The 15875-nt window shown below is 40.9% G+C and overlaps 1 protein-coding gene across 3 annotated transcripts; it reads left to right on the forward strand.

Annotated features, from left to right (window-relative positions):
- Positions 1–61: 61 nt before the first annotated feature.
- Positions 62–15031, forward strand: tcte1 (t-complex-associated-testis-expressed 1). 3 transcript variants are annotated; one of them, XM_061987082.2, is made up of 7 exons: positions 62–164; positions 2496–2569; positions 6622–6792; positions 6871–7439; positions 10690–11139; positions 13836–13992; positions 14251–15031. In XM_061987082.2, exons 3-7 carry the CDS (start codon positions 6651–6653, stop codon positions 14268–14270), a joined length of 1338 nt encoding a protein of 445 aa, XP_061843066.1. In that variant the 5' UTR covers positions 62–164; positions 2496–2569; positions 6622–6650; the 3' UTR covers positions 14271–15031. The 3 variants fall into 3 exon arrangements, with proteins under 3 accessions (XP_061843066.1, XP_061843067.1, XP_061843065.1); XM_061987083.2 differs by lacking the exon at positions 62–164 and adding an exon at positions 503–679; XM_061987081.2 differs by lacking the exon at positions 62–164 and having other exon boundaries at positions 798–2569; positions 14251–15030.
- Positions 15032–15875: the final 844 nt, after the last annotated feature.

A 15875-nucleotide genomic window follows, 5' to 3' on the forward strand; every position in this document is an offset into this window, starting at 1 on the left:
CTAAAGGAGTTGTGTTGCCGCCAATTCACTGCTTGACTGGTCTGGACTTCCACTTGATGCATTTCATCCACAGTCCTGCGGGTGGCAGCATTTCCTACTTAGTCTTTGGGCTTCCGGCCCGGTTACTATGGAAATAAAAGCGTAAACGGGACGGTGCAGTGAAGGTAAGACCTAGAGTACATTTATTTTTAAGCTAAAATTTAATTTCACTTAAGACCTTTTAAAGTGTATAACAGCTAGCGCTAGCAACTACGTTGCTAACATTAAAACGAAAGGGTTGCTTTCCTTTAACAAGTGTGTTGGCATGGTAACCAGTTTAAATTAGTCCAAACTAAAACTGACGGATATAAATAACGCAAGCTTGTAGTAAAAGCGTTATAAATGAGATGTATTATCAACTACAACTGAATTGTTGCTGTTTCACTATCCAGTTAACAATTAAGAAATATTTTTATCATTTTTAAACTTCCGGTTCAACCAGATGTTAAATGGTAAAAGTGACGGCACCCCATCATAAAGCCTAAATTAGAATTCGAAACGCTTGCATCGATGACGCATTAAGTCTTTTAACAGTACAATCTCATGAAAAAGTGTTTTTTACGTTCCTTACATTTTGTAAGCCCTCCGGTTGTAATGTGCTATAAAAACACGAGGCTGAAATTAGCTTCCCATACGAATGGTGAGCGATACTGATAGTCGATACCATACTGATACCTTTCACTTGAACTTTTATCACTTGAACTTTTATAATTGTATTATTTTGTCACTAGTGCAAATTAACGACAAATACCTCAAAAACAACCATTTTGTGTAAATAATCAACGTTTTGTCAAAATATGATTAAGACACTTGTTTAAAAAGTACTCTACCTAAAAGAGCTCTGGACTAGATGATCCCACAGACTGAAGGTTTATAATAAAAACACAGATTTTTAAAACCTTTATATTCTATTTGTGAACATGCATTAAAGGCACATTTAAAAAATTTTACGGCGTGTAGTTATCTCATCATTATCATGTAGTTATTATCATTATTATTTATTATAGTTATTATCATTAGTCCAGGTCTAGTTCAACTACTTAAACTTCTAAAATCTGGACTAGATTAAATAATCTATGAAACCAGAACATTCAATAAAACAGTTTTTGATTTTTGAAACATGCATTCTATTTGTGCAAATACAATAAAAGGCACATTTAAACCTTTTTTAGACATGTGGTTCACAGTTCAGGTCCAGATTTTTTTAATTTTAAGGGTTTGTTAGATAATTTAGTCCAGGTTTGAGAACTTTAAATACAGAGGTTTTTAATTTGGACCTGGACTACAGTTGTTCCCTCGCCACATTGCTCTTCAAATATTGCGACTTCACAGCATTTGCAGATTTTTTGGGGATGATTTATATTTTTAAAGAATATATTACAAATATTTGGTCCTGAATTAAGCATTTATTCAAGAATAAAAATGGCTAAATATACTAAAAATAACAATACTACAATAGTTTTGGCCACTGGAGACAACCAAACCAACCAGAGTTCGTTGTTTGGTATCGTGGCCACTGATTGGCTCAGCCTCAGGCAGCAATGCTGTATTGGATTAAAAGAGTGCGAAGGTGACCAAATTGTGTTATTTCATGTCTAAAAGGTTTTCATGTTGAAAAACATATTTAGAAGGGTGTAAATAGTTTATGTTCTAGCTGTGAACATATTTGATTTATAATTAATAATTCCTACTTTGCAGAATTGTATTTAGCGCAGTCATGTCTGGAACCAATTAGCGATAAACGAGGGATGACTAATGTGCTACTTGCTTAAAAAATGGGTGAATATGTGTTTATTATAGTTTAGAGTAGATCAAAGGTTTCACAAATCACAAACTTTGGTGTATCCATTGTTTACCAATAATTATGTTTGATACATTGTTGTATTTGTTGCTAATTTGCACAAGTGACACAATTATTGTAACATTTCAAGTAAAAGGTGTAAATTGTAATAATAGTATTAGTAATAATTATTCATAATTAAAAAAAAAAAAATACAGAAAATTTGCTGTGCTCTGCGGTTCACAAGTTGCAGTTGTGTATTTTACGCTTGAAAAGAGTTTGTCCATTCTGAACGTTTATGTTCCAGCACGTTTAGAGCCTTTGTGAACTGTTGAGAATTAGAAACGGTGAGAGATTATCATCACACTTAAACATCTCTAACATGTACTGTAAATGCTGCCTCTTTGCTAGGTCAGCATTGCAAGTGAAAACTTGTGTTTTTAATTGCCTTAACCTGGAAACGTTAATGTTAAATAATTATGTAAATGCATGTAAATCGCTAAGTAAATATTTATATACTACATTACCCAGAAGGCTTAGCGCTGTCACCGAAACAGCAAGTAGGTCTTGAATTTGCATGAATTGAGGCAATCCCAAAATCCTGGCGGGACAGTTCATTTGTGTATTTCAAACAACTTGAAATGTGGAATGTGCTTATCAGAATGTTATGTTACAGAGAGACACCACCTACATTGGTGTGTACTTAACCATCATCCTCAGGAAGATCAAGAAGTTGATTTCCTCCCAAGTGTGAGTAAAGTATGATACCGTATTCACATTTAATTGTTTTTATTTGTAATTGACTCCTCATTTTGCATGGGGGAAACAATATTTGTTGATTTGTTCATTGTAATTAATTCCAATTTCCAACTTCCAAAGGTCTTACCATGAATTGATTAACTTAAACAAGTTGAAAAACTTATTCGGGTGTCACCATTTAGTGGTCAATTGTACGGAATATGTACTGTACTGTACAATCTACTAATAAAAGTTTCAATCAATCAATCTTCAACAGGGGGGTCCGCAGAGATACTGCAGCGGGGCCGATACATTTTTGTTTTGTTTTGTTTTTTGCATTTCTCCCTGCAATTTTTTCCACAAATGTAAATCTCTTTAAATACTTATGAAGTTGAATGTGAATAAATGATAACATGACTCATTATGTTAATATATTCTTGTTAGCATTTAAGATAGCTTGCAAACTAGCAGTATGCCACCGCGGGTGTTGTTCCATGTAACCTTAACCTTTATAGCCTGCAGCACGCTCCTCATAGGCAAAGCAGTTCTTACCCTCACAGTTGTTTCATTTCCACCAATCAAAGCGTTTTACACTGATTTCTCTTAAGCAGATGTAAGCACAAGTTAACACTTGCAGGGCATTACTGCCTGACGCACCTCCGACAGTGCCATGTGGTGCTGGCTGCAGGGTCATCAGCCGGGAGCCACCTTTCACGGATGTTTCGCTCCTTTAATCCCGGAACATCTCTGGGTGGTGGAGCAGCGACAGGGACGTCTCCCTTCCGCCCCCTGCAGCCAGCTGAAGGATCCATACTGTACCCACATTCTAACCCCGGTATTATTGCTGTTGTGTATATGGAATTAGTCCCAAGGGACTATGCATGGCAGGGACGTCCATCTCCCTGAGTCAAGTGTGGGCCTGACCGCATACCATAACATGGCAGCAGGGAAGTCTCCCTACTGCCCCCTGTCTACGTGCCTTGCTTTCCCCACGCCTTATCGTTTCTTCTGAGCCACAACCAGAAGCTCCCTTGTTCTGCCTCCTCTGCCAGGGCTTTGAGGGCCTTCTTTAGATTGGAGCCTTTGATCCCAAGGGACTTTAGGAGCCGCTGGGTGGACGCTCCAGTGTAGCCTCTACAGCCAACTTCTACTGGATAGGTGAAGGGCCTCCATCCTGCTTGTGCACACTCACTTGCCAGCTCTAAGTATTTGTCCCTCTTCCTTTCAAAGGCAGCCTCCATTCCCTCTTCCCATGGTACCGTTAATTCTACCATGATGACAGTTTTAGTAGAGGTGGACCACAGGACAATGTCTGGGCGTAACAAGGTTGTTGTGATCTCTTGAGGGAACTTCAACTGACGATCTAGATCAGCCTTCATGTTCCATTCTCCGCCAGCTGACAGGAGGGACTGGATGCTCTTGCTGCTGCTCTGAGGCTGGCCACCTTGCTTGACAAACTTAATCAACCGCTGAGCTGTTCCTGGACTGGCCCCATTTGCTTCCACTCTGCGTGCCTCCAGGATTTCAGCTAGCTTCCGCAGGACGCGGTCGTGCCGCCATCCATACCGGCCCTGCGACAAAGCTACCTTGCAGCCAGAAAGAATGTGATGCAAGCTTGGGTTCTGGGAGTCACAGAGCTGGCAGGTCACCTCTGCCCCATACCACACATGCAAGTTCCCGGGACTGGGGAGGGTATCGTACGTGGCCCTGATGAGAAAACTTAGCCTCGCCTGGGGCATCTTCCACATGTCTGCCCACGTAACAACTCTGTTGACAACGGCCTCCCAATTGGTCCATCTCCCTTGCTGCTGTTGGCCCACAGCCTTGATCATGTAGCTCTCCTCTTCCATCTTGACCACTTCTGAGATCACCAGATCTTTTCTTTCCTTCCTTGAGGCTTTGGACCACATTTTGGATGCTGTTACCCATCCGAAGCCGGCTCTGCCAGACTGTATCTGTCCTACCATCTCCTGGTGTTTCAGTCGGACGATGGCCTGGTCTACTGTCTGCGTCGCATTCCACTTACGCCCTGTACAGACTTGGGTCTTGGTGTTACGGACATACGGATCAGGTGAGTCTCTGAGCTCAAACACGAGCCTCACCTTCTCCTGTTTGTAGCCCAAGCTGATGGATTTCAGTGGCAGCTTCAGGATGGTTCTTCCAAACAGCGCTGTGTTGGAAAGACGTCTGGGAAGGCCCAGCCACTTGCGAATGTAGTTGTTGGCTTTTGAGTCCATCTTGAGGACCGTTGTGGAGGTGATGTCGCACAACTTCAAGGGCCACATCAGGCGATGGTATAAGGTAAACTGGTAACACCAGACCTTGAATTTCCCTGGAAGATAGCATTGGTCAATTTTGTTCAGGCCATCCTTCAGCTGAGAAGTGACAGAGGCAGCCATGTTCTTATCAGACATGTCAGCAGTGTAACGCCTTCCGAGGCTCCGCACAGGTTGGTCGACCACGCGTGGGATTAATTCACCATCCACTGAGAATGAGATTGTGTCATTCCTGGCTCCTTTCCGGATGGAGAGTCTGCGGGACTTGGCAGGTTTTATTTTCATCCGTGCCCATGCTAGGAGCTCCTCGAGCCTTTTTAGGAGTCTGGTGGTACATGCAGCCGTCTGGAGGAGGGTGGTAACATCATCCATGTAGCCCCGCAGCGCCGGGAGTCGCTGGCCTGACTCAGATCTCACTCCTCGGACCATCTGTCTTCCACCGATGAGGAGAGTATAGAAGAGAGCATTGAATTCAACTTTTAAAAATAGACATTCAACTAAATTTCCTAATTGATTCCTGGATTTTGCTTCCGATTAACTGAATCGTAAACGATCAACTGCAAATTATGCCAATCTCTAATTACTTAGCATTTACTTGAATTGTCATATATTTTTTGTCAGCTAGCAATTAGCGCTCTACTTGCCACTCAAGTTGTCAGCAAGCGATTAGCGCCCTACTTGTCAGCAAGTGATTAGCGCACTAGTTGTCAGCTTTGATTGATTGATTGAAAGTTTTATTAGTAGATTGCACAGTTCAGTACATATTCCGTACGATTGACTACTAAATGGTAACACCCGAATACGTTTTTCAACTTGTTTAAGTCGGGGTCCACGTTAATCAATTCATGGTACAAATATATACTATCATCATAATACAGTCATCCCACACATTAATCATCAGAGTATATACATTGAATTATTTACATTATCTACAATCCGGGGGGTGGGATGAAGAGGGTTTGGTTGATATCAGCACTTCAGTCATCAACAATTGCATCATCAGAGAAATGGACATCGAAACAGTGTAGGTCTGACTTAGTAGGATATGAACAGCAAGCAGAGAACATAGTGAGTTCAGATAGCATAAGAACAAGTATATACATTAGAAATACATTTGATTATTTACATTTGGTTATTTACAATCCGGGGAGGTGGGATGTGGAGTGGGCAGGGTGTTAGTTAAGGGTTGAAGTTGCCTGTAGGTGTTGTTTTAGTGCGGTTTTGAAGGAGGATAGTTATTAGTTAGTGATTAGAGCCCTGGTTGCCGGCTAGCGATTCACATGCTAGTTTGCAGCTAGTGATTAGCACGCTAGTTGTCAGTGTAACCTGCCAGGTTCAGTCCCTGCATTTTCTGTTCCGCTCATTACTCAAACCTGGGCCGTCTGACATGAGTGACGAGTGTGCTAGCTACCGAGCTATGAGCCCGAGCTGTCAACCCAGTAACCAGGACTGCTCTTGAGGTTGTCAGGGAGTGAGGTTCACCAACATACACATGACCCAGCCAGCCTTTGTTACACTAGCTTGCGATTAATGTGGCAGTTGCCAGCTAGCGATTAGCGCACTCGTTGACAGCTAGCGATAAGCATGCTAGTTGCCAGCTAGCTATTAGTGGCACAATGCTCTTCTTTGAATATTGTTTCTATTGCACAATAACAAAGTACCAATTAAGACCAATTTGCTGTAAAATACAATCATGATTTCATAAAAGATATATAAGTAGGAGGTCTCCTTGACCTGGAAAACGTGAAAGACCGCTGCCTCATGGGATTTCCTATTGTCTTGTTTTAGGTAATTTCTCTGGAGTCCTCAATGCAATAATGTCCAGGCACATCGGAAGCACCCTGACTGTGGACAGAAGGAGACTGAGGAGGATCATTGCTGAAAACCCAAACTGGTCCTTGGGCCTAATTCCCTTTTTATCAAACCTCTGCCTTGAATCTATCGTGAGAAACTATGAAGGTACGTCATTCTTGTTACCCCCTAATCGCATCAGTGCCTTTTGACGCCCTGAAGTAAAAGCCTCCATGTGTGCGGCAGGAACCCCCATCTATGAGGAGCTTAGACCCAGCCAGAGAGTCTTCGTGCAGGAGAGACTGTCCATAAATCTGCCACTTCCTGTGACCGCCAACTCCATCGATGATGGCGTCTACTGGAAGCGATGCTGTGAGCAGCGGTGGGAAATTTGCGACGTGTCTCGTTACGGCAACAGCTGGAAGCGCATGTTCTTCGAGAGGCACCTGGAAAACATTATTGAGCAATTCATCCCGGAGACGAGTCACCTCAAGGTGATCACAGACGCCATTCCTCTATGCGAGAGGTACGTGAAGAAGCTGGACATCTCCCAAATGCTGCCGCCCATCAAGGAAGTCAAGCCGGGAAAGCAGGAAGAGGAAATGGACTTGCTGAGTGAAGCGGACTCGGACGCGGCTCTCATGGAACACTTTGACTTCCGTAACCTCCTGAACAAGCTGAGTAACCTGGAGGAGGTCCACTTGACCTACTGGGTCAAACAGTGTGGAATGAACTTTGAATGGAGGATGTTCGAGATGGCGGAACGGGACTGTGAGACTCTCTCCAAGGCTCTTGCATCCTGCAAGGTCTTGAAAGTAAGTATGGGACCTTTTGTGCTGGGGCTGTGAATATTTGGGCATCTCACAATTCGATCTGATTCCGATTCCTGTAATGACGATTCGATTCAAAATCGATTATTGATTTAAACCAATTCGCTCAATATATCAAAAGAGTAATGTGGGTGGATGGTTAAAAGGTCGGATTTGGGTTTAAAATTGGCGCACAATTTTGAGATTTTAGGGCACTGTGAATGCGTCCATTCATTTGAATGTGAATTTCTTGGAAATTTGGGGAAAATGGGGAATTTTTGAAATGATTGATTGTCCTCGATCAGGCCTGGGCAATTTTTTTGACTGGGGGGCCAAATTTAGAGAAAGAAATGTGTCTGAGGGCCGGTATATCTATTTTTAGGAACACTAATACAAAACCTCACAATAATATCTGATTTAATGATAAAAACGTTTTGACAGACCGCCTTAAAAAACGGAATGGAATTTAAAATGTTTCTATAAACGATAAAACACTGAATATTGACAACATATGAACACCACACCCCCTCTTGATTGACATATTTTACAATCAAGCAAAACGCGACAAAAATGTGACAAACAGCGAAATATGAACGCAAAGGGTAAAAAATACAATATACAATCTGATATATAACTAAGCTTTAGAACTTTGTTGTGAAAATCTCCTTCCACGTCTGTCCCTGACACCCACATTTCAGGCTGACACTCTGTGGAAACGCTCCCCACCCCCACTGTGCCTCGTCTGAGCTGCTGTGACTTAGATTATCATAGTAACTAATTAGATTACCATAGTAACTAATTAATTACCATAGTAACTAGTATATCATGCAAAAACGCAGATTCCAACCATTGAAATACTTTGTATAGTTCAAGACTTACGGTCATTTGAAAACATCACTGCACATCATAATGGCAGCTACACTTTCCATCTTAAAGATCTAAAAAAATTATTTGGGACTGTCCGGCGGGCCAGATTGAAATACTTAACATGCATGTGGCCCCCGGGCCTTAATTTGCCCAGGTCTGTTCTAGATGATAAGAATGGGTTGGTGTCTAAATTTTTGGAATTGGTTGGCAAAAAGGTGATGCAACAGTTTAAATTGAAAATGGGTAGTTTGGAATTTCGGGAAAACCTGGAATTTGTACGGAAAAAAAGGATATTTTGTACTCCCAATTAAGAAGAATGTTTTGAAGGTGGAATGGTCAAAAACGGTTGAAAAATGTGGACTGTGAAAACTTTTCAGGAAGAGGGCTTTGGAAAACCGAGAATTCTAGGAATTCCTGGGATTTTTTTATAACTTGGAAAAGGGTAATTTGATTGTCCAAAGTGAGTGGGGTGTGTGGATGGCAGAACGGTTTGAATTGAGTGAGAATTGTAGGGATTGTGCATGTTTGAAAATTGGCCTATTCATTTTTTTAATGGGAAAAAAGTCCCTGAAACCCGGGAATTCTGGGTAATCTGGGATCTTTTGCTTTATTGTTTTATCTCACGATTCCCGGTTGAGGCGAATGCTTTGTTACTCGAACGGTTCCAATCGGATTAGAACTGTGGGCTGTGGAGCACGCCAAATTTTTGCGATGCAATAATAATAATTAGAGCGTTTTTGGTGTAGAATTTTAAATGTGTGAAATGCTTGGCCAATCACACAATAAAAAATAAATATAATTTTGTATTAATCGATTTTTTAACATTTTGAATCGACTTAAAATCGAGATGACTAAGAATCGCGTTTTGAATGTAAATGTTTTTTTTATTGTTGTCAGGTTCAAACATCTGTACCCTTGTACAGTGTCATTACGCTCTGGCCAAAGATTATACACCACCTCTTTTATTTGAACTTTCCCTGATTACACGGCAACAGCTGTTTCTAAGGGATGTAGGTCGTAAACAGCCATCGCCTTTGATTACAACAGTTCAAAGAAAAGGTCGTAAAACAGTTCACAGAAAAGGTCGTAAAACAGTTCAAACAAGCGCTTTGTAGTTCTTGGGTCAGACAATATCTTTCTGTTGATTACAATACATGAAAGAAACAGAACACCTTCATGTTGCTTCCCATCCTACACAGAGGAGTTTTACAAGCCTTTTGCTTGGTAGGATTAAAGACCGCTTTTGTCTGCTCGCCGGGAACTCATTGAAACACAAAGTTTTGTGATAACTTAGATACAATTATTCTAACAATTGTACAACCCTATACTTTATCAGAGATGGGTAGAGCAGCCTAATCTTGTAGTCAAATCAGAGTACCGTAACTTGAGAGTAAAAGTAAAATGTAACCATCCAAATAAGTAGTTCAGTATGGGTAGGTAAGTAGTGACTGAAAAAACTACTCAAGTACTGAGTAACTGGTGTGTCGCTTATACAGGGCTTATGCTGGCTCAGATGGTAGAGCCAGCAACTTGAGGTTTCCTATTCATTGTGTCCTTGGGCAAGACACTTCACCTACCTTACTCCCAGTGCTGCTTACACTGGTATTGAATTTTTTGGTGGCGGTCAGAGGGGGGCTGTAGGCACGAATTGGCAGTCAGGCTTTTCCGCAAGTTTACCGGCTAGGCTTCGAATGTAGCCTTCCACCGTCAATGTGTGAATGTAGAGTGAATGAATGATGGGTTCTCAGGTCTGTCTGTAAATCCCTTTTGAGTGTTTAGAGCGCTATATAAATCCATTATTATTATTATTATTATTATTATTATTATTATACAGTACATTTAATGGTACTTGCACTACAACCATAGTTTGTGTGTGTGAGAGACAGATATAGTTTTATTCAATTCAATGAAAATCCTCCACTTTCTTTGCAACACTCCATTTCTTAGAAAACAAAGTCATGTTGCTCCATTGCTACAATATGAGCTAATGCTGGCGAGTAAGAGCAGATGCTTAGGGTGGATCTTACGGGGTTCGCTGTGACATTCGCCACGCCAACTAAAAAGTAAAAAAAATGTTAAAGTAGTCACACACACATTAGGTGTGGTGAAATTACCCTCTGCATTTTACCCGTCCGCTTGTTCCACCCCCTGGGAGGTGAGGGGAGCAGTGAGCAGCAGCCGTGGGGTGATTTAACCCCCAATTCCCACCCTTGATGCTGAGTGCCAAGCAGGGAGGTAATGAGTTCCATTTTTATAGTCTTTGGTATGACTCGGTGCGGATGCTTGTGACTCAAATTTGTGCTTGCAACTTAAAAGCATAACACTTAGTTGAGTAACAAAACACTCTTAAGTTGAGGTACCGCTCTTATCTTATGTGATGTTTGTCCAGGTGGTACGACTCTATGAAAGCCACATCGATGATAGCAAATGCAAGATGCTGGCCAACACCCTAGTCAACCACCCCTCCCTGACGGAGCTCAACCTTTCGCACAACATCATCGGGGACAAGGGGGCCAAGGCGGTCAGCAAGCTGCTCCAAAGCAGCAAGCTGGAGGTCCTGAACATGAGCGACAACGTCATTCGAGACGCGGGAGCCAACGCCATCGCAGACGCCCTGGCTAATAACTGCCCGTTGTTGTCCCTCAACCTGCGCATCAACCGCGTAAGCGACGAGGGCGGGCAGGCCATCGGCGTTGCCTTACTGGGAAACAAGACCCTGCTCCACCTGCACCTGGGAGCCAACCTGGTGACCGGGCCTACCGCCATCAAACTGTCAGAGGTGCTGGCTAAAAATCAAACCCTGAAGAGCATCAACCTCTCCTGCAACAAACTGGGTGTGGTGAGTAGATCATAAATCCCGCGTCTGTCATATTCTGCATTACTTTTAGGATACTTTCACAACAAAAACACACTTTTAACACACTCAGGGTCTTTTTAACAGGCAACAATGCCAAACTTATAGATATATTTCTTGATATAGTCTTAATACTTAATAATTAATTATGATTAATTGATTATTGTGTATAATACCAACATTTTATTACTGATGCCTACATTACTGTTACTAAAAAAAGTGAAACTGATGTTCAGTTAGGGCCAGAGTGGCTTTTACTTTGGAGTAATATGACTACAGGACTATAAAAGTAAGAAAGTCCGTAAGAGTAAGTATTCAGTGAAACAAATTACCCAAGTACTGAGTAATTTCTGAGTTATTTAGTAGTTTTTTCAATGGTACTTGCGTGTGTGTGTTTGTTTTGTTTTTCTATCCTTGTGGGACCCTAAACATGACATTTTAATCACGTAGTGAGGGCCAGTTCGACCCCTGGGGTCCAAAGCAACGAAATCAATAGAAAAAGGCCTCCTAATGGGCCATATGCATTTTCTTTAAATGGTCCTCTGGATGTCAATTTTCATGACCTTGGTGTGTGAAGTGTGTCAAACGTGTGGAATGCATTGTGTGTATTGGTCCTCACGAGGAAATTCCTGACGGGTGTGTGTGCGTTAAACAGAGACAGTACTACAAAACATACTTTAAAAGATGCACCATTTACAGTCACTTATGACCTTATAACAGGGCTAATGTTAGCATATGCGCTGCTAAAACAAATAAGACATCTAAGACTTACTGCAACCTGTTTTCTCGAGTTGGAAGTGGAATTCTTGTAGGCTGAAATGTGAACATTTCTACTGACACACATGACAGTGCATTTATTAGGGTTTTTTTGGCGGAAAAGATGACCTTACAGTGTGTAGTTTGAGTACGGTCATCTGACTGCCAGGCTCCGTTTGATTGGTGAAATGGAGTCACTAGTGCTCATGTTGGACTGGTGAAACACACTCAAGTTACAGTGCCCGCTTTAAGGAGCCAAATGAATATGTCTTTGCAAGCAGTAATCAATACATTATAATTACACTTAATGATGATGTAAATAAGTGTAGCAATATACAGTATTTTCTTGCATTTTACTCAAGCACTCACGCTGAACTCGCGTCAGTAGCATGACGATCGCCACTTCCTCCTCACTCCCGCCATGCCATGGACCAGGGCGAGTTAGCTGCGCTGCCCTAGTGACTGTCATTTATCAGCTTGCGAGAGGGGCGATCGCTTTAATTAAGTGACTTGTTTTTATTATGTGCATGGATTGTGATACACATGTTCTGCAGACTCATGCAGCCCGACGTTTTGTGTTGAGTTAAGTTGAGTTTATTTGGAACATGCATGCATACAACATGATACATCACAATTTCCAGTTTCTCTATTCAACATGTTTGAAAAGGAGTAGGAAGAAGCAGAGCTTATTTAATCCTACCCCCTTTGTTTTACATAGCAGTTGCTAACACTTTTGTTCACTTCCTGTTCTCAATTTATTCACACTATACTCCATAAGTAATAATATTAAAAAATAAATAATAATTAGTGAAGTAAGTTGTATTTCATATGGTGAGATAAATAAGATTATCAATCAATTCAGAATGTTTATCATGGTTCTTCTTCTTTGTACTTTGTAAACGCTTTAAGTTTTAAGCGTTTCTTGAATTGGATCATATCAGTACATTGTTGGATTTCTTTGCTTAATCCATTCCATAATTCAATTCCACATACTGATATACTAAAGGTCTTAAGTGTTGCACGTGCATACAAATGTTTTAAATTACATTTTTCAAAATGACGAATAGATTTAGAATGGGAATACTAAGAATCGCGGTTCAAATGTGAATCGACTTTTTGAGCACCTACCCATAATAACAATATCACTGTGATAAATGAATTTTCTGCAGAGTACGACTCATAGGTAAAGCATAAAAAAACCTGTTTACGACCTACCAAATACATAAAGACATGCATAAAACACTCTTTTGTTCCCTTTACACTCGTTTAATCCAATATAGTAATGCTGCCTGAGGCTGAGCCGATCAGTGGCCACAATACTAAACCGTGCATTCTGATTGGTTCGGTCTCCTATAGTGGCCAATAATACTGTTTAGTTTATTTAGCCCTTTTTTATGTTTGAAAATTCCCTAATTTAAGACCAAAGCACTGTGGAATATTTACTTTAAGAAAATAAAAAATATATCCCAAAAACAGTGATTTGGATTTGATATAATATTTATTATATGTCATAATAGTTCACTTGATATATTTAATATAATATTTTCGTTATTTGAAGTGCAATGTGACGGGGGCTGTGACTGTACATAATAAATGTAAATATCTGCCATTCAATCACTTCTTTTGCAAGGATTTTTTTGCACATTTTTACACATACAGTACAGTTGAGTCAAATTCAATCCTGTTTTTTTAAATAAGCCCAGGGCCATTTTGCAAAAAAAAAAAATTAAAAAAAAAGGCACAGCAAGTGTCAGCAAAAGCCAGTCCGCCCATCTTTCTTTTCCCTCTTCTTTTGGAAGCACGGTGCAACATTTTCTTCCCACTTTTTTTTGTCATTCTCAAGACTTGTTGTCCCAGCAGTGGCAAAATGCTCTTTAGGATAAGAATCACATTTGTGAAACTGCATTTGTTGCCTGTGTGTGCAGGATGGAGGAAAAGCTCTGGAGGAGGCCATTTCTCAAAACGGCTGCTTAACACAATGTGATGTCCGACTGACGGAGGTCGACGAGCAGAGCGCCTCCGTTATCAACCAGGTGGTTCGGACCAATGAGAGATTGGAACGACAGAAATTATTAACACAAGGTACACTAGATGTATACCTCAATTTGTTGTCTGAATGCTGCTTGCTCTGCTTACAGTTGCACATATACTAATGGTTATAGTTTATTTAGTAGGTAATGGGTCATAAGATATTTAAGTAAGATAAAATGACAACAATAAGAGTCTAGTTGCCTTGATTGATTACCTGGATGACTGAGAATGCACAAAGACGTATAAAAAGTACTCTTTGAATGAACGTTATTTACAAAATTAGCCTCATCTCTGTTTTCTACACTGCAGGAGCCAAATCACCTGCCTGACAGTCTTCAGAGCACACAACATCAAAACACAGGAGAAGAGACTCTTGACTGCAAAGATTAGATGGTATTATTGTGGTAGAGTGTTATATGAAGTGTTTTATCAATCTTTTGTAAAAACGTTTGATCTAGCTTTTTGCATGCAAGTGAATACGGTTGTGCAATGATGTGTGGAATGTCACAAGACCATTGATATTGTGTCTTGTGGAGAAAAAAAATGCAACTGTACAATTTACAATTGTATTTTCTTTTGTCTTTGAAAGCTCCCCTTTAGTAGGTCTAATATCAGTAGCGGATGTTCTTATTTCGACATTGGGTTCAGCACCCAGGCTATAAGAAAACACAAAAAAGGTAGGATAACATATTATTTTCATCGAATCATAGCATGTGCATAATTACACTGCAACATGCAGTGACATCAATGCTGATAAAGGTTTTTATTTTTATGCAGAGCCTAATATCGATCGAGTTTGCAGCTGTACCTAATGTTGTGACCGGGTGAATCTAAATAATGTTTTAGAAGTTTTTTTTCAAAGGTGTCTGGAAAAAAAATAGCGGTGACAATTCCAGGACATCTATTTTAAACAGTGTACATTTGCAAAAGACAAATTATGAATCTTTTGGGGATGGAGATGCGTGATTTTTGCATTTCTTGGAACGCCTCAGGAATCACATGCCCGAGTCGAGCATTTTAGGAGAGACTTGTATTCATCCCACAATGGGGAAATTACATTATTGCAGTGCAGGTTTTTACAGACGGTAACAAAAGAAAAACATAATGAAAAACTAATAATTAGCAATAAATACTACCGTACATAACTGCGATGAGGTGGCGACTTGTCCAGGGTGTACCCCGCCTTCCGCCCGATTGTAGCTGAGATAGGCTCCAGCGCCCCCCGCGACCCCGAAGGGAATAAGCGGTAGAAAATGGATGGATTGATGGATACTACATAATATTGTGCACTAATATGTTGAGATAAAAGATAGAATAAAACAAAAAGACACTAACATCCGTATAATAAAAAATATCACAGTAATCACATAAGTGAGTTGTAAAGTCTTATGATAGTGGGTAGAAAGATCCTTCTTACACAGTGGGTGTGACAGTCGAATGCTGAAGGGTCTCCACTGGTGCCGTGCATGGGATGAGAGGGATTGGAAATTATGGATGTCAACTTGGTCAGCATTCTTCTGTCTCAGTGCTGTCTAGTGGGCAGCCTAGGATGGAGTCAGCTCTCTGAATCAGTTTAAGTCTGTTCCTGAATCTGACCGTGCAGAGACGACGGCATAAAACATTGCAGAAGTCACCACAGTGTCGTAAAAGGTGCACAGCAGTGACCCGCACACCCCGAGGGACTACACAGCGTTTAAATTGTGAGTCCAGTCCAATTTGTTGTTGAGGTGACCACCCAGGTGTTTAAATGAGGCCACTATTTCTTTATCTGATCCCTAGATGTTCACCGGTGTGGGTGGTGGAGCTGATCGCCGGAAGTCAATCACAAGCTCTTTTGTCTTAATGGTATCCAAGTGCAGGTGATTAAGCCTGAGATGACTTCTCTGTGTTCCTGCTCGCTCCCATCAGACACACATCCCACCACTGTGGCGTCA

The sequence above is a fragment of the Nerophis lumbriciformis genome, linkage group LG26 (assembly GCF_033978685.3).
Source record: "Nerophis lumbriciformis linkage group LG26, RoL_Nlum_v2.1, whole genome shotgun sequence".
Taxonomy (NCBI): domain Eukaryota; kingdom Metazoa; phylum Chordata; class Actinopteri; order Syngnathiformes; family Syngnathidae; genus Nerophis; species Nerophis lumbriciformis.

Excerpts from the sequence above, each read along its gene's own strand:
- tcte1 (XM_061987082.2), top strand. The coding sequence starts at position 6,651 with ATGTCCAGGCACATCGGAAGCACCCTGACTGTGGACAGAAGGAGACTG. Across the intron at positions 6,793-6,870 it reads TATCGTGAGAAACTATGAAG|GAACCCCCATCTATGAGGAG; the intron begins GTACGTCATTCT and ends TGTGTGCGGCAG. Across the intron at positions 11,140-13,835 it reads CCTGCAACAAACTGGGTGTG|GATGGAGGAAAAGCTCTGGA; the intron begins GTGAGTAGATCA and ends CTGTGTGTGCAG.